At 39.8% G+C, this 22,996-nt stretch overlaps 1 protein-coding gene across 3 annotated transcripts in view; it reads left to right on the top strand.

Annotated features, from left to right (window-relative positions):
- SYT1 (synaptotagmin 1) overlaps window positions 1–22,996 on the top strand; it is a 338,121-nt gene that overhangs the window by 309,969 nt on the left and 5,156 nt on the right. For all 3 annotated transcript variants that reach the window (XM_071766359.1, XM_071766352.1, XM_071766370.1), the window contains one exon: window positions 17,978–18,111. In XM_071766359.1, coding sequence (XP_071622460.1) covers window positions 17,978–18,111 — 134 coding nt within the window. The remainder of the gene's footprint in view (window positions 1–17,977; window positions 18,112–22,996) is intronic.

Below are 22,996 nucleotides of genomic sequence, written 5' to 3'. Positions count from 1 at the left end.
CAGTCTGAGAGCAGCTCCTGAGAAGCCACTGAGTCACCGCTCTCCTATGTCCCTTCCTCTTGGGTTCCACCTTTCTTTCACACTCACCGAGCTCTAAGGTTGATTTTCAACAAAGCCAAAGCAAAATAAACAGGCACCATCTGAGAATTAAATGGCACGGCTATTTTGCTGTGGAAACTGCAGGGAGGACTTTTTGTGTCCAGCACTTCAAAACCCTACTTTTGTCTGATTAGTCTTCTAAATTGCTTTAATTTCTCCTCAGGAGAAAGCCTAAATAATTGAGAAAAGAGCTTTCTATCACACTTCAAGCTGGGAGACAGCTGTAGGAAATGCAGCATTCTCCCAACAGTAGAAGCAGTGTAACACAGACTACAGTATTTTGAAAAATATTTATCAAAATGGTGAGAACACCTGGGTGGATGAGTTCATGCTGACCTGATAGCGAGCCAACCAATACAATTCTGGTAGTTTTCCCATGTCTATTTTGATCTTTTACCCAGTCCAGTATGTTAGTCATGCCACCATCCTAGCTCCAAGGAGGATGCCAACAAGAATTTTCTAAAGACTTTATTTTCTCTGATTCTGACTTCACTCGGTTCTGAACATTTCCTGGGAGAAATGTCAGGCAAACCTACCAGTAAAAGTCCTTTCTGAGAGTGCTTTTAAAGCTTTTATCACTGTGTGTTGACAGTGATTGAAATGGGAACTAAGACAGAGAGGACATAAGAAAAAGGTCACAGGAGGCTTAGATCAGAGCATGCTGTTGGTAAGCAGAGGATAGTAGTGACATTGCCAAGCCCAGGTTCTCCAAATTCTTGCTCTTGACTTAAAAATAAATACACTTTAAGTAGTAAAAATAAATTATTCCTTATTTGAAGAAATGCAGTCTGTGCTTTCAGGCTTTTATTTCTATCCATGAGGGTCAGAGAAGTTATTTTCTATCTGAAATGCAAGCTAAGAATCTCTCATGATAACATAATGCTGAGAAACTGAGGCTTCCATAGATATCCTCTATATCTCAGGGATTGTGAGAAAATCCCTTGAGTTGGCAGCAGTGAATATTCTTAGTTTGCGTACTGAATATTGAATATTTGAATATTCTTAGATTTTGCAGTCTCACTTCTGTATTGACACAGTACCTACAGGAGCTAGTTGCTGGTGTAAATATTAGTGACAGTCTCCTTCACTGGGTTTTCTGATCAGAGAATAGACTGATGCCTTAGAATAAGGTCCAGATTCTGATCCGTACTGGAAGAGAAGACATACACAAAGGCAAACCTAACTGCAAGAAATACATTTGTATATATTAAAAAGTTGCAAAACTATATAAAATATGGAATTTTATATGATGGGTTTGCAGAGTTCTTGGCGTTACTCCAGCAATAATATCAGCCTTTAACTTTGACTTTCTAGTTTGTGGTTGCCACTATGTACTAGCAGCTGCAAGAAGCTGTCAGGAGAAAAGGATTCCACCTACACTTTAGTGTCAACTTGCAACATTTAAGATTGCCTGCATCTTGGTTAAAGAGGCTCAGGACAAAACATTAACTTTCACTCTTACTGAAGCAACTATTTTTTTGAATTGCCATTGCCTTCTGATATATATTTTTTAAAAATAAAAGATGTTATCATTGAAGGCAGCTAAAACTCTCTCAAATCAACTTTGTCTCTGTTCTGAAGTGATTTAGAACACCCGAAAAAACTTTGGAGTATTGTGGCAATGTAGTAGAAAATAGGTTGTCATTTAAAGTGCTACCCACAATTTTTCCGTAAAATATGTTAGGTTTCTATAGATAATAACAACCACTGATCTGAAGTTAGACTGCTTGCTTCCCTTCACTTGGGAGTTCAGCCATTTTTCAAAGCAAAGAAGCTTTAGCTAAAAGTTTCTGAGCTACCTAATAATGTATTCCAGCCCAGTCAATAACTGCAAATGATAAAAGGCTTTCTCACAGCCTTTGTGCTCTCTGCCTGCATTAGAAACTGAAGGAAGACATATGAGATGACACGGTTGGCTTTTTAATGCTTTAGAAATGGCTAGCAAAGTCACTTCTTTACTTACAAACCACATAAAGTTGGAGTAGATGTGTGTTTGGTTTTTTTTAATAAATGCCAAATCTTTCTGTAATCTAATGTATTTTCAGTATGGGGTTGAGTGAAGGACAATACTTTAACGTACCAAGATGTGTTTATGGCAAGTTCAAACGTTTAGGAAGCAAAACCACTGATAATTCCAGGAGAAGCAGGAGAACACAGGGCCTTTGAAAAGCTCCTATGGGTTTTCCCTGTCTAGAATTTGCTGTGGTTAGCATGAGATGGATGCTATGAAAAATAAATCTGAAATGCTGCTGTGCCACACATAAGGTGTTGTAGGCAAATTTATATAACAAACCTCGCTTGAAAGGCATTTTGAGCCTTTATTTTGTAAAAAATTAATCAAAATACCAAATGTTTTTCAGTAAGTCAGTTTATGTTCTACCTGATTTGAGGAAAAGTTAATTGACAGAAAATTGTAGTAGCATGAAAGCTATATTCTTCTCAGTTTTTCTTTGCAATCTGCACCTTTTGATGTAAATTGTGTTATTCCTTAGACATTAACTTTTAATTGAACAATACTTCTCTATAGGTGAGCAATATCTCTAGCAAAATATGTAGTGACTGCCTTGAGAAGGAAACCGTAGTGAACTTCTTGCAAAATTGGGTCTTCTGCAAATACTCTGCCATGCTTGTATCTTTTCAGTCAATACTATAGGTACAAGTCCCATAAACTGTAATAGAGAGAAACAGGGTTTCAGACCTCATGGTTCCCTACTCCCCTTAAACAAGAGTTGTATAAACATAGTACCTAGGGATATGGCTTAGTTAGGGTCTTGTCAGTGTTAGGGTAATTTCTGGACTCAGTGATCTTGAAGATGTCTTCCAACCAAGGTAATTCTGAGATCTGTGGTTCTGTAAATGCCCACCCAGTACACCAGCTTTTCATATCAACCACCAAACATAACTGAGAAAACAGAATGCAACTTCCTTGATCACTCCAGCTAAAAAAGAAAAGTGAACTCAGAGTATCAGCAAGATGGTTGTGGGCTGAGTTATCAATGTGCATCCCCTGGGTGCCACCACATTGGTTTTCAGAGTGAATCAGCCAGAATTTGCCTTTAATTGAAGCTGTCCCAGGCCCCAAGGTGGGGTCCAGTTTCCAGATTCTCACTGGAGATAAGTTCTTCATTGTGGGACACCCTAACAAAGTGTGTTCCCTGATCTTCCACCACTGGTTGCTGTCATGACCTGTGAGCTTCTGTTTTCCCTTCCTTTGTTTTTTGGGGTGGATAGGAGACTTTTGATGCAACTCACAGTATTGTACACAGTACTTATTTGTCAATGTTTACATAGTTTGTGGATATTTAAATAGTTAAAACTGGCTTTCAGAAAATCAACATTCTTGGAACTGACAGCTCTGTGCAACTACAATGCCTTAGCAAGAAAGGAGAAAAGAAAAGAAAACGATGAAATCAGTATGCTGGAGAGTGAGCACTATGTAATTAGGAAACTGCAGCTTTATTCTTGTCTCAGAAGCTGCAGAAAGTCATGACTACCATCCTATTTCTCATTCCCTCAGCCATTGCTTATTTTCATACTGAGACCACATGCTGTTTGACAGAATACTACTGATTTTTTCCCCTGAACAAAGAGAAGACATACATACAATCTTCTTTTTCATTGTTAGTCTACAACCTTCCAAAAGCCACCTCTCCCATCAGAAGAGGTGGCAATACTTCCACAGGAAAAATATGATTTCTGCTACTGTCTTTACAACCATTTGAATTAAATTCTGTGAAGGAGCCATCCCGTTCATTTTGGTTGTTTGAGACAAGGGATGCCACAAGACCTAATGGCTGAGGGTTAGAAAAACGTGTGGATATGACACTTCCCTACCCATTGTAACCAAAGACAACCATCGCAAGTGCCATGCAAGGTTACAAAGGCTGAAATACTGTTGTTGCTCAACAGTGTATCCATCTCCCTGGTTTTGCTTACTCTCCAGACTGTTTTGTTTCTGTGGAATAACAGATGCTAAAAACAAAGCTCATCTGGATTTCAGAGTAGAAACCCAAACTTTAACTAAGCACTGATTTTGTTAAGCATGTTGACATGCAGTATGAGAGGAGGTGGGATGCTGAGTAGCAGAAGGGGATGTGCCACATTGTCACACTTGTGGGGCTGGTGCCTGGCTCTCTGTGGGGATGGCATCTGGAGTGCCTGCATCTACCAGCTCACGTCTGCAGTGCTGAGAGTAGATCCAGAGAGCTTTCACAGGATGAGTTATACACTGACTTTGGACTCCTGAATGCCATGAAATAAGATTAGGACTTTCCCGCATATTTCAGGCTGCACACTCGTGTCTTGCAGACCTGTCCCTCACTGTTGTACAGCATATATAAAATCTGTAGGTTTCAGTCACATCTAAATGAAATAGCATCCTTTCACTAATAGCAGAATGGATTTGCTCTCTTACAGACCCTCTTTAATACAGATTGCTCAAAATGCATCCATGTACGTGCACAGAAGTTTAATAGCAAGTCCTGTGTCCTGCCCCCACACACAAAATGCTGAATCATTAGCAAAGCTTGTTCTACAGGTGAGATTTCATATGGGCTACAAGGACGATCACCATAGACTACATCTACGATTGGGGGAAATCTTGGTGGATGGGCCAGACTGGCTGTAAATTGGCATTTATGTCAGTAGAGCCAGAGCAATTTACACTGGCTCCACTGCAGTATAACAATGCCTTTCCAGCCCAAAAGAAGCTGTTAAAAATATTTGGAGCCAATCATTGAGATGTATCTTAGGATTATTTCACTCCACAGGAAAAAAAAAAACAAATAAACAAACAAACAAAAAAGAAAAATTAAAAAAAAAAAAAGAAATAGTGTTCACTCATATCTGCGAGTCTGATTTTCAGCTACACTTCAGTTGGAAGAACTATAAAAGTAGAGAGATAAAGAAGCAGTCATTCCTACTGCTTTGAATTTGTTTTCTTAATTATTGTTTGGGGTTTTTTTCCTCAATCTCTGTACTTTACTCATTTGGCTGGAAGGCAAACAAGTGCCCTTTTGATTTATCTCTGCTCAGCCAGGGGTTTTTGCTACTCCTTTTGATTCCTAATATGGATGTGACATCAGATTTTGTCTGACTTCCAGAGGGCTCCTCTTGGCTGCTGGAATGCAGCAGGGAAAGAGTCCTGCAGAGACCAACAAAGACAGTTCTTGCTCTAAAACTAATAAGAAACAGAAAATGGGCTTCCCCACCTACGCTGAAATTATCACTTTCACTATTCACTAAATCACTGCTTTTGTCTTTCTTTAAGGTAAGAATACAAATTGTTGCCCATTACCCAGCTGAATGGTCTGTCTTGATCACATCAGAAAACTTATTTTTCAGTAAGTTTGGAAACATTGTCTACATCATGACAAAGTTTTAATGATATTAGCATATGGCTTAAAATCGTGCTGTTGCAGTATGAGGGGATTAAGTATGGCACAGAGGAATATTATGTTGTGGGAACTGAAAAAAAAAGCAAACAAAACTTAGCATTTCCTCTTTTATTTTGTTTTTCTTATCTATTTGGTTCAACAACCTGAACCTCTCTGTGCTCTAAAGTACCTGCTGACCGTTATGGAAGGAAACCAACTTTTTGTGATGGTTTTTTTTTTTTTCCTTTTAATAAAGTGTTTTTCAGATAATAGGCTGTCAAACTCACCAAATCTTGTCATGGCCTTTTTCTGGTGACATACCAAAATCCCAAGGCTTAAATTCCTCCACAGAGGAGGGTCTCTAAAAGGTTAATATGGAGCTGAAAATGAATTGCATTCCAAATACAGAGCAATAGTGTAAAGTGATATGACTTTGTGATAAGCATTTGTTAATGCTAAATCCTACCTAAGCCTGGCAATTGTTTTCCTTTGTGCTAATAGCAAGCTAACTAGAGGCACTCCCTTTTTCTCTCCCTGTCTCTCCTGAGAGAATCAGTAAGGCAAGTTATTGTTTGCTATATCTGGCTGTTTTAAAATGAAAAACCTCAGTTCTCCATATGTCGTTCTTTTTAACATTTGTGACCTTACCTCTGATTTTTCTTTCCTTTCTGAAATCCACAAATTTAATAATTGTTGTTTGCTGGTTGCCATTAATGGCATATACATTAAACAAAAAGAATTTAAATTATTTCTTATTTCTCTTCAGTGATTGCCCTGTCTTTCATTGTTCACAGGAAAAAAAAAAAAAAAAAAAAAAAAGAAAAAAAGAGATCTGTTGTCTAGGTACTAGACAACTAGGTACTGACTAATGCACTGGGACTCAGGGGAATTGACTGCCTCATGTCTTTACCAGTGATTTTAAAAGGAGTTAGGTTCCTTTGAAAATGGACCTTTCTAAAACTCCAAGTATTTAATATCGTTGAAAATCTATTCTAAATTTAGCAAACATTGCTTGAAAAAAGTATTGCTTTTCAAACTTAGTTTCACTGATATTATTTATATTTTTTATAATACACAACAAGGACCGTTTTGGATTAGAAGCAGCATCATCTACCTTTCCTTCACTATGGTTTCAATCTGTTGATTCCAAATAAAAACACTTAGGAGTTTCACCTCTCTGTCATCCTCTTCCTCCTCATCATCTAATACCCACAAGCACATAGGCTTACCTTTTCAAATAGTTCTGCTTTTAATTCTGGAGAGCCAAAGGGTTTCTGAAATTCATATGTGCTTTGTGGATTCCTGGGTTATTTGATTTTATTATAAATCGTGATCCTTTAACTAGACTACATCAAGGACTTGTTTCAATGGAGCAGCCCACAGAAATGTGCTGAGCTGCCCAGATTCAACCTGGTTTGTCAGTGAAGCACAAGATCAGATTTCTCCACTGCTTTTGTACCCAATTGGCTATCTGCTGTACACATTTGTAGCAGGTATCCAAGCTGAAAACTATCATCTACCTTTGGATTTCTGATGGGTTGTGTTGCATCTGACTGCCTTTTAAGCTGAAGTGGTGTACACTAAGTGGTGAACAAGTTGGTCAAATGTCCATTCATGCCATTAAATATATTGCTGGGACAATTTGAAGAATTCAGGTACATTGGGGCACGAGACATTGGTGTTATCAGAAATACTTCCAGCTTTCACTTAGTTCTGCCACTTTTCAAACTGTCCTCATCTTATAGCAGGACTATTCTCAGCAGCAGAGCTTTCTTACTGCACATGCTCTTGGCCTTTCTGTCCTGGTTTGTGCCAAGATAAAGGTGATTTTCTGTCTTGTACTTTTGCTTTCAGCTACTTGTAAGTAGTTGAACACTTGTTCTTTAGTCTGTCTTGAGTGTTAGCTCTTAAATATCTCTTGGTCTTTTTCTTTTTTGTAACTTGTCTGGGGCAAACAAAGTAAATTGTTTGTTCTTCTGAGTATTTCAGCACCTACATCATTCTTCAGTTGGCATAATGTAGATGTTACTTTTGTCTAAGCAAAAATTTGCCTGAAGTTTCAGGTCGCTGCTTCTCATTACGTGGAATCGACAGGAATGGGGTGTGCAGCCTCACAGCCCTTCGTCTGCAAGTACTCCAGTTAATAAGCTGACCTTCAGGCTTTTCAAAACTAATTTTTTTTTGTGACACTGAAAAATAGGTTTTCACTCAGCTGTCATTTTTGAAAAACAAATATAACTCAGTTGACCTGATAAATGTAGCCTGTGTCATAATTTCTTGTGCTGAGATGAAGATGTTGCCCATCACAAGAAAATCGTCTTTTGATTTTCTTTTCCTGTGGTTAAATTCAATCCAAAACAAAGCCAGTCTTCCCAACAATACTGGGAAAATCCAGAATGGCTCAGGCCCACTCCTGGGACAGATGCATGCAGTTCTTCCCTTGCAGTATCCCAAAAGTCTTTGCATCACCTGGAAATACCTCAACTGGGCTTGTCCTTAGCTTTTGCTCTGAGCAGAGAGTAGGGAGAAGTTTCATGTGGCCTCTGTGTCTAAATAGGCACAAATAAATGTATCATGAGCTTCTTTAGGTTTCATATATGGGGTTCATGGTATATGTGTTGAGGCAGTAGACTTTGATCCTCTGAGTCACACTAAAATTAAGTGCCTCAAAGAGCCTATATGAATACACAGAAGACTTTGCAAAACCCTGCTGAGATGTGTTAGAAATCAGGAAGGAGGGGGGAAAAGAGCTGTGAAGTATTTTCTTCAAGTAATTCTGAATGCATGTTTGGTAGGCTAAAGGCAAGCTTGCAGTCATGTAGCTCCCTCCTTCCACTTACATTTTTTCCTGAAACCTCAAATCTAACAGAGAAATCATGGAAACAGAATGAGATCCATTATCTATATACACATCAATGTTTTAGACAGAAAAAGTTCTAGAAGTGTTATTTCAAGCTGAGACTGAAAACCAAACTGCTGGACTCACTTTATACACAGGCACTAATTAATGAAATGTAGCTTGAAAGTCCTGATATGCTCTTAAAATAAGTAACAACCTTGATAAAGCATAGTTAGGGTTGGTTTCCCAGCTATGGAGAATTTGGATCAGGTTGCTTTACTATTAGTCACTGATGTTTTAAGACTATTTTTTTTATTATTCCTTCTGTACTGCAGCATTCCTGCAGTATTAGCTCTCAATGCTATTTCTAGCTTAATCATCTGAACAAAAAAACATGTCTCTGATGACTGAAAGCTTACCTGGATGAGAAAAGCAGTTTATTAAATAGAAGCAATAGGTTTTTTCATACAAATACCAGAACTTTTTGCAGTACATTGGTTTGCATTTTTCTGGTGACTCATTTGTGTTAGATGAGGTAATTGGGTGTTTCCTGCTCTTTTTATCATATGTAGATAAAACATACTGCTGCCTTGTGTTTCTATGTTTGCTATCCTGTGCTTCTCCTCCCAGCTCACCTAACATTATTTTGGAATGTAAGTGTATGGGTTTGCCATATTTGAAAACACTCTCATGTGCAAACAATGTGCTAGTTCAGTGGTTTTGATGTGAGGCAGCCTCTCTCACTGTTTTTGTCTTCTTTTGAGTATATTCCTTCTAACCCTCAGTGGGAGAGATTGCAGATTACCCTTGAGCAGGGTATATTAGCTTTTTTCCATGTAAAGACAATCACAACACAGTAGTACAGCACTAAAGTGCAGTCAAGCTATAAAACCTTACTGTGGTGATGCTGACATGAAGAGTCTGTAGCACAAAATGTATATTCTGCCTACAGTAAGTGGCTAATACAGCAGTTAGACCAGTTTTTGTTTTAGCAGATCTCTGTGTTTCAGGGTTGAGTGATTTCTTTGAATGAGTACTGCCACTCACTCTGATGGGGTTTTCTTTATTGCCCAGTAGTACTGGAACTCCTCTCTGTCCCCAGTGCAGCTTGGCATTAGGATGTGTTTGGCCTCACAACTGACAGGTCTGAGTTTTTTAGATGGGTGGGTTTTTGAGGAGAAGGGGAGAGACCAGGAGAGGAATGTGTTTATTATCAGTCAGAAATTTGTGAAGGGAAAAGGTGTGTCAACTGTTTCCAGAAAAAGAAAATGCTTTTTTGTTTGTTTTGTTCTTTCTTCCAGTTGTTTTTAGCTATCTATCCTCCCCCTTGTCTCTGTGGGGAGCAGTAATTTTCCTCAGGACAGTAATCCCAGCTCTTTAAGCCTGGAAGCACAAAGAAACATTTCAATGCAAATAGGAATTCTTGAGTAACAAAAATGTGTAAACCCCCCTGGGTTTCTTCCAGTCCAGTCCCCTAAAATCTTGGAAGTTACACCACCGTGCAGCAGCAGCAACACCCAGTGGGATTCCTAAATCCAGAATGCAGGCAAATAGCTCTATGCAGCAAATATCCAAAGGAGCATGGACCCAAAGGTGATGATCACGCAAGCAAGGTGGGTAAGGGCACTGAAAGAAAGGAGAGCTCACACCAGTCTTCTCTCCACTGAGTAAATGAATTCAGAATACAAAAAATACGATGTTCTTCTCAGCAGATTAGATTGAGAACCTGACTCATTCCCTTTAGAGGTGGAAAATGTAGGTTCAGATCCCTTCAGCCAAATGAAGAACATTTCCTTCATCAGCAATTAGCAGTTTAACACCTTGGTTATCAACAAAAGAGAAGTGGAGAGAAAAGTCAGCATTTAATTGGTTTTGGGGTTTTTTTTAAACAAAGTAGATAAGCCCCCCCAAAATAATAGATAATACTAGATAAACCTAAGTTGGCACAGCTGTAGAAAAACTGTCAAGAATTGAAAAGATGAAGTGTAATTCTTCTCCATCACACTTTCTCCAGGTGTGCTGAGGCAGGTCTCCATCCAGGTATCTGACCCTTCCAATCGCCATCCTTTGCCATACGATGCTCCTCCTGTGCTGTTTTTTTCAGACTGATTTTTTGAACTGTTGCCTCCAGTCAGCAGTATGTGGCTCAGATGAGATACCAGATATTGGTACCCCTCTCAGCATGGCCTTGTTAGAGAGCAAGCTCAGATCAAGGACATCAAAGTGCTCACTAACAGTCCAGTGGGGTCCATCATTAATGCACCTAGCTCCTCTTGTTTTCTGCTAAAACATTCCACATGGTCTGCTCTTTAACCTTCTGGTTTTTGTGTTTTTCTATATTATGTGCTTCTGCTTCTCTCTCCATTCTTCTGCTTGTCATTATTCCTCAGTCAAAATGTATTCCCCCCTCCCTTCTCCTCAGGTCACTTGAGGACAGTATTTTGAATCTGTCTAAGCCTCTCTGTACAATCTTCCAGCATTTTCAGTGCCACCAATTTAATAAATATAAAATAATTTCCTCTTTTCTTTAGATCATCAAAAGGCTTTACATAAATTCAAACTCAGCAGTCTGCTGGAGTTTGCTGCCTGAAGTATTGCCAGTTTGCTTTGGTTTCTGTCTGAATTCCTGCCCTGGAATCAGCAGCCCCAGTTAATATCTACCCACCATTTATTGTTAATGCCTTCCTGATCTTAGTTGCTATTGCATTCATTCTATTTGGATACAAAAATGAAATATTACAATGTACTTTTTAATTTCTTCATTTGTTACCCAATGACAGAGTTTGAACAGTGGTTGTGCAGATGTTCTCTGTTAAGGGAGAGAGACTTTAAAGCTGAAAAACCTTGAGCAGGTAGAAGGTGACCTGTCTTCATAAATGATTGGTAAAACCTCCAGTAATGAAACAAGGAAAAGCAGCAGGAACCACATCATGACAGGGAAACCTGAACCCAAGTAGCACCTACACCCAGGCTCTCTTGGGAGACACTTTATATATACTGGGAAGGAATATTGTGATTGGTCCATTTGGGTCACCTGAACCATCCTCTCCTCCCATAGGCATCACAGCTGCCACATCAGTGGGCTGACAGCTCCTGGTGGTGTTCCAGGCAGGGTTTTTCTATCTTGGTCCTCTCAAACCAGGACATCTAGTCTTGCAGGTGCCCTTCTCCAGTCTGTTAAGGTTTTAAAATGTCATGCCAGGTTTCCCCCTCCTGACTACATTCAAGCTTCATGAGCAGTCACTTCCTTCCCTTTTGGTGCAAATACAAGGGAGCAAGGTTTACTGCTTTAATGCTCCTAGTTTCGTTGCAATGACATTTACAAAGTGCTTGGTTGAGTGGCTTTTCTTTTCCACAGGAGTATTTGTGCTTATCCACAGCCAAAATTCAAGGTACTTTTTCCTCTTGGTTCAACCCACATTTTCTGCACTTCATTGTTTGTCTGTGGGTAACTGCTGAAGCGAACTGCTTGGATGCAAGACTGATCCACAACCCTTGCTCTGGCAGTAAACTTAATCATAAGCTTGTAAGCACTAATATGTGACATTTTTAAAATAAGAGTTTTGGTTTCTTTGTGGGTTTTTTGGTTTGGTTTGGTTTCTATCACTTTCCCCATCTGGTCCTGTAACAATTTTTGCTGTGTTCCAATTGGAAGCACTGTGGGTAGATTTGCAGACTCAAATACTGGCTGAATAGCCCTTAGGCCACTGTGAACATTTCTGTTTCCAGTGTAAGCTTTACATGTTCAGCACCCTCAGCCTGGGATTCTCGAATGAGGGAATTGTTGGCTCCCTGATGGTTTTACAGCACCTCCTTCTTCCCAAAGCTCCAATTGCCTGAATTCAGCATTTCAACAGCAACTTGTTGTTCATCTAACTACACAACAGTGTTATTTTGAGACTGCTTTGCTACACTCTTCATTTAACTTTTTTTATAGGCAGACAATTATTAGTTCTTATGCTCCAGCACCTTCTTCCCCACTATACATGTAGGATTGTTGGACTCTAATGAGAATCTGTCTAATGTTATTGAACATGAAATTGCAGATGTTTTAATTTCTAAATTATCTGGTCTTAGAGCATCTTCTACTAACAGTGCTGATGGAAATATTTAATCCAGAATCATCTAACTTGTCACACTGGGGCATACAACTGGAGCAAGAAAGGGCATGATGGGCAGTGCACTCCCTGTGTGTGCGTGCCCTGCATCTGGAGCAATCCACCCATGGGGCACAGGCAGATGTTAGCAAGTGTAATGTGATTCTTTTTAACTAAACCATTTACAGCTGACAGGGCCACTCTGGCAGCCCATCTGGGCTGCTTTCTATTTCTCAACTCCATTCATAGCCACTCAGCTACTGGATGGTGTAGGAAGAATCTCCCAGGTGCACTGCTCAATCTTCAGGCTTCTTTTTAAAGTTATTTTCAAAAGTGTTTAGCTGGGGTCTAGCGTAGGTGCTACACAGTAATCTACAGGATATACTTTCGCTACCCACCTTTTCCCTGTATATTGGTCAAGTACAGGCTACAGCTAAAGATTTGGCCTATAACATCAACTAATCTAGAGTCCAGTGGGGATATGGAAACTATGATGAGGTTTCAAGTAGCAAAATACAAATATTAGCTGAGGACTGGTGATTATGTAGCAAATAAACTTTAAATAAAAAATCAAAAATCCTGTTTTTAGTGAAATGTGAAAAGAAAAAACCCACAAACCCTGTGTTTTATACCAAGAGAATTGTTTCTAGTGAGAAAATTTTCCAGTATTTCCCTAGAGACATCAGCTGCTCCTTAAAAATAATGTTCCAACTTTAATTTGCTCATTTATGGAGGAAGGTAGAAGGCCCAACAGCTTGTGTCAATGAAAATAAACTATTACTTTTATGTAATCTAGAATGTGTCATAGTACTTTTACTCCTTCTTAGTGATTATACCATATATTGTTTCTTCCTCAGATAACACATTTTCCCCCTCTGGCTTTCCTTCCCATTTGAAGCTTTCAATTCACCTGAAAAATACTGTTTTATACAATCCAGGCACAATATCACTCTAAACTCATTATTTTAGAGACCTCAATTATCCCTTGTCATCCATACGTGAATAACCAGAAGAAAAACTCCGGGCAAATTATCCATGACCCAGACACCACAGGCATCATGTGAATCATCCCTCTCCCGGGAGAGAAGTGTTTATATGCCCACGGAGGGAGCATGTCCCATGATCCTTGGCAAAAATTAGCAAATCAATATGAACTCCCAGGAAAGCTTGCTCTGTTTTGCTCTGCTCTCAGAGCCCTGCTGCTTTCCATAGCAAAGCAGAGGCAAGCATGCAGGTACTGCTGATGCTTCATCCCTGTCACGGTCTCTGTAGCAAATCAAGTTGCTGCACAAAATTCCTGTTCTTCCTGCTATCACTCCTGAAAGACAAAAAAGCTTTGTCTGAAGGGTGTTTGGGTGGAAAAGGAAGAGGGTAGGTGTTCAATATTGAACCTGGCACTGCCTCTGCTCTGGCTCCAGCTTGGCCTTTCCTCAGCTTTCCACACTTTGGCACTGTTTGCAGGATGAGAGTGATTCCATAATGTCTAGCATGGATCTTTATCATGGAACTAAACAATCCACCCTGCAAGTTACCCCTGTCCTAACTGTGTTTTCAGAGCCATTTATAAGGCTATATTTCCAAACCTAATTTTCTTCAGTTATTGGATCAGTTGCTGAGCTCTTCAGGAATTTGTTCTTCTTCTTCAAATGGAACTGTCTGCTGACACCTTTGCTCTAAATGACAGTGATGTGTGCTTTGGCATGGGTTTGGCATAAATTTTCTTCTGATGGGGAAAAGAATGTGCTAATTAGCACCAAGTAATCATGAACATTTTTAAGACAAAAAAAAAAAAATACAGCTGGAGGCAATTCTGATACTGTATTTCTTCTTAGTTTCTACTTTTGAGTTGAGAACATCATCCTACTGCAGTTGAGGGGTTTTTTTGTCGTAAGAAACTTTATTCAGCTGCATCTACAACTAGTTTTTTCTGGCTCAATTTTTTTTCCTGTTAGTGATGTTAGGCTTACTCAGGGCTTGTAGAGGGTTTTCCCTGATCCCAGTGCACAGGTATGTGTGGGATTTTTTGCTTGTTTGTTTAAACTGTTAGTCCCACCCTGCATGTAGGCTTGAGACTGTAATTGCACACCCAATCAAGTCCAGTGGTATCCCTGAGGCATTTTTTAAATTTCTCAACCTTCTAGGCACTTGCTTTTATATTTTCATTAGATTACAGAAGCCTTACAAATATTTATCAAAGATCAGCACAGTCCTTATGTTTGCATTCAGATTAAACCATTGTAGTCAAGCCATCCTAAGTTGAGTGCTGTGTTGACATTTTTTTGCTGAAGATCCATACAGTTGGAAATTCTTGTGCTGGATTCTCTCCTACCTATGTGGAAAATTATTTTCATTAGCTACTGATCCCTATAGTAAGTTTTTGCTCCTAAAATTCACTCACAAACTGTTATTCCCAAGTTCCACTTTTTCCTCTATTATTGTCATTAGCCATGATTTTCCTCTTTTGAGCTGAAATACTTCCTTTCAGCTGTAAATTTGCTTTTTTAAAACTTCTAATAATGAAATGCATCTTCTCTACAACACAAGGATGATGAACTAGTCATTATTTTAAGAGGGTTCTAATTATATCTCTATGCCTCACAGTCCAAATGACTCCAGAAGCCTTTATCTGTTTTTACATACCATTTCTGTTACCCTTCAAATAATGTATTGGCATCTTACTGCAGACTTCAGGAAAACAGAATGTGTCAGCTAGTCCCCCAGTGTTTTTAAAGCTGTTCAGCAAGTCTCCCTTAAGATGTTGTTTTAAAATCTACACTGCACAATTAGGTATGAGCTTTACATCTTTTTTAACATTAATGGCTAGGACGTTAATGAGGGAATAAATAGCAGAATTTTATTTAATCCCACACATTGCTTAGCAATGCTATTATTAAGGAAAGGACACACAGCCATTTCATCCCTTTTAGCAGAGGGACATCCATCGCTCACAGATACCTGTGGATGTAATGTGGACCTAAATCCCTATTTACTCTAAGGGAATAAAACTGGAGGGGAAAATAGAGCAATATACAACTCTTGTAACTTGAAATTTCTTCAGTGTAACTGTTTACATGAAAGCAAGTAGTGTGTTGTATTTGTGGAGATAAATAAATATTTTAGGGTGCAACTTGTTTGATCAAAGGCAGATATTTACTTTGGAATGAGATAACAATCTGGACAACATAAAGAGAAATACTTGCTTATTTTCACTGACTTCAGATGTAGACATTTCTCCTTGGTAAGAACAATTCTACCCTTCATGCCCAGGCTGTTCACTTAACAGGCAATTTATCATTGATGAGCTGTAGTATTAGTTCTGTCATCCTTACAAATCTCACTTATTCAGTGATACTATTTACATATTAAAGTATTACTCAGCATGAATAATGGTGCCAGCACTGAGGTTATGTTGCAAGTAGCAAGAAAAGATGTTTCCATTAGCATTAAACTCTATCTCAGAAAAATCACTGAGGCTGGTACTTCCAAGAGTTTCTCTTTTCTTTTGATTATCCTCCCTTCTTCTAGTAATAGACTCCAAGCAGTTTGTCTTCTTTTATATTAGAACAGCATCTGTCTTTTTCACAGATTTATTCACAAAGTCACAAGAAAGTCTGTGCTTAGGTATCAGGTTGTCTGTGCAGATCACAAGCAAAGAGATCACTGGAGAATTGAGGGAGTTGGGGATAATCTCATGGGATACGGGAGAGTGTAACTGAAGATAATGCACTTGTGGAGGAGGTGATGTATGAGACACAGAAGAATGAAGAGAGGGGAGAACTAGATAAGACCAGGATACCTCAAGGAATAGGAAGTGGATGTACAACCTAATGAGGAGAAACTCTGTTAATATCTTTAATGGCCCATCCACTTACTTGAGCTGGACACACCATTGTGATTTGCAGTGGTTTTGTGATAAGTAAACTTTTTAATACTTTCCTCTGAAACTAGGAAAGAAGGAACCCTGCGATCCCCTGCCGAGCCTCGAGTGTAAATCTACCCAGATTTAATTTCTGTTTGAACTTGAGTCCATTTTAGGGAAGAAGAACCTTAACCTTCTGTAACAGAGAATTGACCACAAACACTGAGGAGCTACTTCAGCTGTTTCAGTAATCTTACAACTAAATTGCGTGACTATTTCAAAGTCAGAATTTGTCTAGGTCTTTCTCACAGTTATTGGGTTGTGTTATACCTTTGTCTGCTGTCTTGAAGAGTCCACTACCAAAATTAGAGTCCCTTCAGAGGTATTGTAGACTGTGGCCAGGTCACTCCAATAACTTAACTTTCCCAGACTCCTAGGTCCTCCACAGTAAGTCAGCAGAATGAAATTACTCTTCTCAGACAATCCAAGCATGAATTTCATCACAGAGTCATAAAGTAGGGTTTGCTTAGAGTGATAATATTTAATTTCTGTGTTCATTTGTTGTTCTTCTTCTGTAGCCCCAGCCTCTTTCTCAATAAGGAAAGGAGAAGCCCTTTCCTTTGACATTTTGCATTCAGGCTTTCCTGATTTATTTGTGGATCATTGGCACTTTGTATAGGTCCTACAGGTCCAATAGAGGGAGGGGTTGCCTTGAACTATGTCACAGTTCAGATACCTAAAGCCAAGGAAAGATACCTAACCATATTTTGGTAACAGTAGAGACTGTTGTAAAGGATATACACAAAGTGCTTCATGGTAGGCCTATGCAGAAAAATATCTGAGCTCAGTGAAGGTACTGCTGATTAACACCACCAGGGAAGACCTGCTTGTTCATTAATTAGATAGGATCGTGGCTCTTGTAACTATGTAAAGACTGATAACACAATTCCTTTAAAAGGGCAAAATTTCTATTGAAATATTGAAATAACCACTGAGATGCCACTTCATGGCATTAACATCCATGAGAGTTTTGCTTATGCAAGGAATACCTAATTAGGTACCGAGTCAATTGTCAATTGGCCACCAGAAGTTGTACAAAATAACAACGGGAATTCAATAGAGAGAAGCAAAAACAATTTGTAATTTATATTGATGCTGTGGCCTGCACCTTACTTTGGCTGCACATAGTACTAGGGTAGAGGACCAGTATTTAAGGGGTAAGTCTCTTCTTGCCATGCAATCTGTCTGTCAGCCAAAGGCAGGGACACTGAGGTCAGAGAACAGGGAAACCGTGGTGCAGCCCCGCAAGCAGCAATGGGAAGAGTTGCTGGTGCTGTTTCAGAGCAGCACTCACAGCTCTTGGGAAAACCACCCTGCAGCTCCATTGCTAAGAAATGTTTACAGTGAATAAATAATGTTAAAGTAAAAACATTTCCAGAATGGTTAATGAGCTATGGAACAAAATTAGGTGGGAATTTACCACTCCTTTGCAATGTTAAGGAGATAACGCAATAATTGTTTTGACCCTTTTTCCATCAGGAACACGTTACAATTGTACAGGAGTTTTGCTATAGTGGAAATTAGGACTTTATTTAAATACAAAATGTTGCTAAATATTTTTTTACTTGGCTCTTAAATGCATGGTATTAAAATCTGCAGACAACACACTGAAATGGCCTTCTGAGCTCTCCTTCTCTTGATTACTTAGATCCCTATGTGAAGATCCATCTGATGCAGAATGGTAAGAGGCTGAAGAAGAAAAAGACTACAATTAAAAAGAACACTCTGAATCCCTACTACAATGAATCTTTCAGCTTTGAAGTACCATTCGAGCAAATTCAGGTAATGTCAAACAGTGTTTTGTCTTCCCTCTGCATTCCATTTCTCAGCCTTATAAATATTTAACAGGAATCTTGTTAATTATCACATGTGCATGCCTTCATTAGCACCTAGGTGCCAGCCCTGTGCTATTAGATGAGTGTGACTGCTTCAAGAGGGAAATGATGAAACACACAGTACTTATGAAACTTTAATTCATCAGTGGAAAATGGATAACTGACATTTTCTGTTGACAGCAATGGATTCTGAAAAAAAAAAAAAAAAAAAAAAAAGAGACACGGAGATAGCAAAGAAATCTGCCAGCAAAAAAAGTACAGGGATAAAAGAAAAGGCATATATTGGAATTTTTCCCAAACACTTTGAAATAATAAATTGGCATCATCAGTCACATTTGTGTTCCCTATGCATTTATGGGTCCTGTTTGTTGAAAGTAATGCAGCATCTCTCCTAAATAAAACACATAATTCAATATTTGTTTTTCAGTTACTTGCCACATCATGAATCATTGCCACACTATTGTTTTCAGTGATTCCTGTGCTCCTTGGAAAAAGACATTTGAGAACCTCGGGGCTCAATAGTATTTTGCCTATTTTCTTGGCACCTCAGAGGAGGTCCAACAGTTGTCCAGGTGCTATTCTTGCCCAGGTGCTATTTGGTGTCCCAAATTAGGGGCTTCAGAAGTTGGCACACGTTGCATTAGCAGTGGAAAATACCAAGGCAAGGTATCAAGTAATTTTTTTTCCAGAGACTCAATTACCTGCTTTTGGGCTACTGGGAGGCAAATCGTCCCTCACTCATCAGAGTGAGATTTAATGTCTTCTGTGTTAACTAACATTTCCTCACAAGAGGGAAGGTATTCTTAACCATCTCAGGATGCATGAGGGAAATACAATCCAATTCACTCCCCTCCCTAAGTGAATTTGAACTCCTATCTTCAATATCTTAAGCAAGTACTCTAGTTGCCTGTGCCTATAGCTTCTGTTGAGAGTCCAACATCATTTCTGCATAAATAATAAGTATATGATTTCTGAGACAGTCTTGTAGGACTAAGGGGTCCAGGAAGGCTGGATTTTTTTCCAGAAGAAAATCTTAAAGGCACAGGAGGAAGCTGTCCCCACATTACTTAAGGAAAACTGGTGGGAGAGACAGGCAGCCTGACTGTACAGGGAGCTTCTTCTGTGGCTTGGGAGAAAAAAGGAGAGTTTACCACCTTTAGAAGAAGGGGCAGGCATCCCAGGACAAGTACAGGATCTTGCTAGGTCATACAGTGAGAAAACTGGAAAGGCAAAAGCCCAGCTGGAGCTCAATCTGGTCACTTTCATAAGGGACAACAAAAAAGTTTTTGCAAATACATTAAGAACAAAAAGAGAGCCAGGGAGAATCTCCATCCTTTGTTAGATATGGGGTGGGTAGGGAAACACTAAAACCAAGGTTGAGCAAAAGGCTGAGATACCTAATACCTTCTTTGCCTTTGTCTTTATCAGTCAGACCAGCTACCCTCAGGGTATTCAGCCCCCTGAGCTGGAAGATAAGCACAGAGAACACCACAACTCCCCCATAATCCAGGAGGAAGCAGTTAAGGACTGGCTGTGGCACCTGGACACACACAAGTCCATGGGACCAGATAGGATCCACCCGACAGTATTGAGGAAACTGCAGGAGGAGCTCTCCAAGCCACTCTCCATAAGCTGCCAACAGTCTTGGTTATCAGGGAAGGTCCCAGATGACTGGAGGGTTACCAGTGTGATGCCCATCTACAGGAAAGGCTGAAAGGAGGATCTGAGGAACTATAAGCCTGTCAGGCTGACCTCAGTACCAAGGAAGACTATAGAGCAGTTAATATTGAGTGTGCTCACGATGCAAGTGCAGGACAGCCAGGTGCTCAGGCCCAGCCAGCACGAGTTCAGGAATGGATGATCCTGCTTGACCAGCCTGATCTCCTTCTGTGACCAGGTGACCAGCCTAGTGGACAAAGGAAAGGCTATAGACATTGTCTGCCTGGACTTCAAGTAAAGCTTTTGACACTGTCTCCCACAGCATTCTCCTAGAGAAGCTGGCAGCTCATGGCAGAGTAGGTGTATTCTTCACTGGGTAAAAAACTGGCTGCATGGCTGAGCCCAGAGGTTGTAGGAAAGAGATTTAAATCCAGCTGGCAACCAGTGGTGTCTCCCAGTGTTCAGTTATGGGGGGTCTTGTTCAATAATTTTGATCAATTGTCTATGTGAGGAGTTTGAGGGCTTCCTCAGCAGATTTGCAGCTGACACCAAATTGGGTGGGAGTGTTGATCTGCTTGAAGGTAGGTAGGCTCTATAGAAGGACCTGGACAGGCTGGATTGATGGGATGAGGGCCAGTTGTGTGAGGTTTGACAAGGCCAAGTGACAGCTCTTGCATTTTGGTTTCCACAACACCACGCAACACTACAGATTTGGGCAGGTGTGGCTAGAAAGCTGCCAGACAGGAAAGTACCTGGAGGTACTGGTCAACACCTGGCTGAATATGAGCCAGCAGTGTGCCCAGGTGGCCAAGAAGACCAGCAGCTTCCTGGCTTGTATCAGGAATAGTGTGGCCAGCAGGAGAAGGGAAGTGATTGTGACCCTGTACTCAGCACTGGTGAGACCTCACCTTGAGTACTGTGTTCAGTTCTGGGCCAGGAAGGACACTGAGGTGCTGGAGCAGGTCCAGAGAAGGGCAACAGTGCTGGCAAAGGATCTGGAGAACAAGCCCTGTGAGTAGAAGCTGAAGGAATTGGGATTGTTTAGTCTAAAGAAGAGGAGGCTGCGTGGAGATTTTTTCACTCTCTACAACTACCTGAAAAGAAGATGTAGTGAAGTGAGTGTTGGCCTCTTCGCCCAAGTAATTAAAAATAGAACAAGAGGAAATGGTTTTAAGCTGTACCAGGAGAGGTTCAGATTAGATATAAGGAAGAATTTCTTTACTGAACAAGTATTATGGTACTAAAACAGGCTGCCCAGGGAAGTGGAGAAGTCACCAGTCATCAAAAAACATACAGAATTGGCACTTCAGGACATGCTTTAGTGGGCTCAGAGGGTTTTTTCTGGGTTGATGGTTGGAGTTGGTGATCTTAGAGGTCTTTTCTGTACATGATAATTCTGTGATTGGCTACAGAGTATAAGAACATATTATAGCTGGGTTTCTTGCTTGGAAAGGAAAAGCCTTTAATCTCTGTTCTGATCTAGGTAATATAAACCACATAAAGATGAGTTGGTACATGCCTACTCCATTTCTCTCAGGTCTTTACCACTAGTGTTAAACCATTTTGTTCTTCTCTTCACTTGCTAGAGCATCCATTGGCAGGGCAAAATGTATTGGTTAAACATCCTCAGAAGAATAAAAACCAGCATGTTGGGTTTCCCAGCCGCCCCAGGGAGCTCTGTGACCTTGGACATTAAGCAATACTATAGCTCTGGGTGGCACTGAGTGTGAAAATTGCATTTTCAGGGGCCTCCCAGTTTGAATGACCATAACTAGAAAAGTCTGGGAGTACACCCTTTTGTGGTTTCTAAGAAAGGTATAGGTAGGAGGTAGTTCTTAAATAACTTGGGCCAAATTTGGGGCCAGAAAACATTGCCAGGGAAAATTCTGTTGCCAGGCAATAGAGACACATGAACATTAGGTGAGAGTATGGTATGGGTCTGGAAATTCTTTGTCTTGGATTTTGATAACAAAATGTACTGGAAGGAAGCCCAGAAGGCAAGGACTATATTTCAACTAGAGCTGTGTGCTTGGGTTTTATTGACTTGGTACCAACAAAGCTAATAAAACTAGACATTTTGAGGCACAAGGAATAGTGACTTGGATGCATGACTGGAGTTCCTTCATGCCCCACAGCACGTACAGGTGTCTGTGGACACAAGGAATGAAAAAGTGGGAAATCCAGTGGGGTCCAGTGCCCATTGATTTTCATGAAAGGTAGCCCGTGTGCTTGCAAAAAAAAAAATCTCATAACAAGAACCAAAGACCCAGGGGCAAAAAAAGATCAATCAAATCAATTGCCTTTCTGGCAATTAAGGCATCAGATGTCGTCATTTACAAAGAGGGACAGGACTGAGGAAATGGAATGGTCACCTCCAGGTTCCCAAATCTGAGGTTTGGCATGGTTAGGTGCATTCTGTAGGTGCTTCTCCATTTTGCCTTTTAATCTTAAATCAGTTTTGTAAAGTAGAAATAGTCCCTTCAAAAAGTATTGCAGTGTAGTAATTTCATATTTTGCACTTTTTATACATTTGGTAGAATGACTTTATAGCTGTTTACTTTAGTGCACGTCAGTTTAAAATCTGTGATTATGGACTTTAGTCATATGCCAACATATTTTGGAGTTAGTTATTAAGTACTATATTTAGAAGTTATTTCATCATGGTTTCTGAAGTGATTTCATCATTAGCAAAACACATTTTAAATGTTCTTCAGACTTAATGTGGTAAGAATCACTGACTTTGGGGTAATTCATGTAGAGGTCATAAAACAAACTTTTGTAGTCAAAAAATAATGGTTATACTAGTTTCATGATGACTGGAGAGTAAAGACAAAGGACATCATGAGGGAATGTAGTTCAGTAGAAGTACACATATGCCATTTAAAATATTCCAAACATTAATATTTTCAATAATTTAATAGTGAACATTGATTCTGACTCTGAAGTGAAAGAAACTGATGTCTTGAAAAGTAATAGGAGAACACCACAGGGAAGTCCAATCCTTCTGCTATATGCAGATCAAGAATGTATTTTCCCACATTCAAAACAGACTGCTGCCGTGAGTAGCAGTATCTCCAGGCCCTGATAGTCCAAAGAATGTTTAACCATGCTGAGGAAACTGCTAATCCAAGTGTTTAGTAGCAGAGGTAGTGCTTTCTACTACTTTCTTGAGT

Source organism: Heliangelus exortis, chromosome 1, assembly GCF_036169615.1.
Source record: "Heliangelus exortis chromosome 1, bHelExo1.hap1, whole genome shotgun sequence".
NCBI classification, from domain to species: Eukaryota; Metazoa; Chordata; class Aves; order Apodiformes; family Trochilidae; genus Heliangelus; species Heliangelus exortis.
The sequence above is the reverse complement of the archived record's forward strand: the minus strand, read 5'-3'. Positions and strand labels throughout refer to the sequence as shown.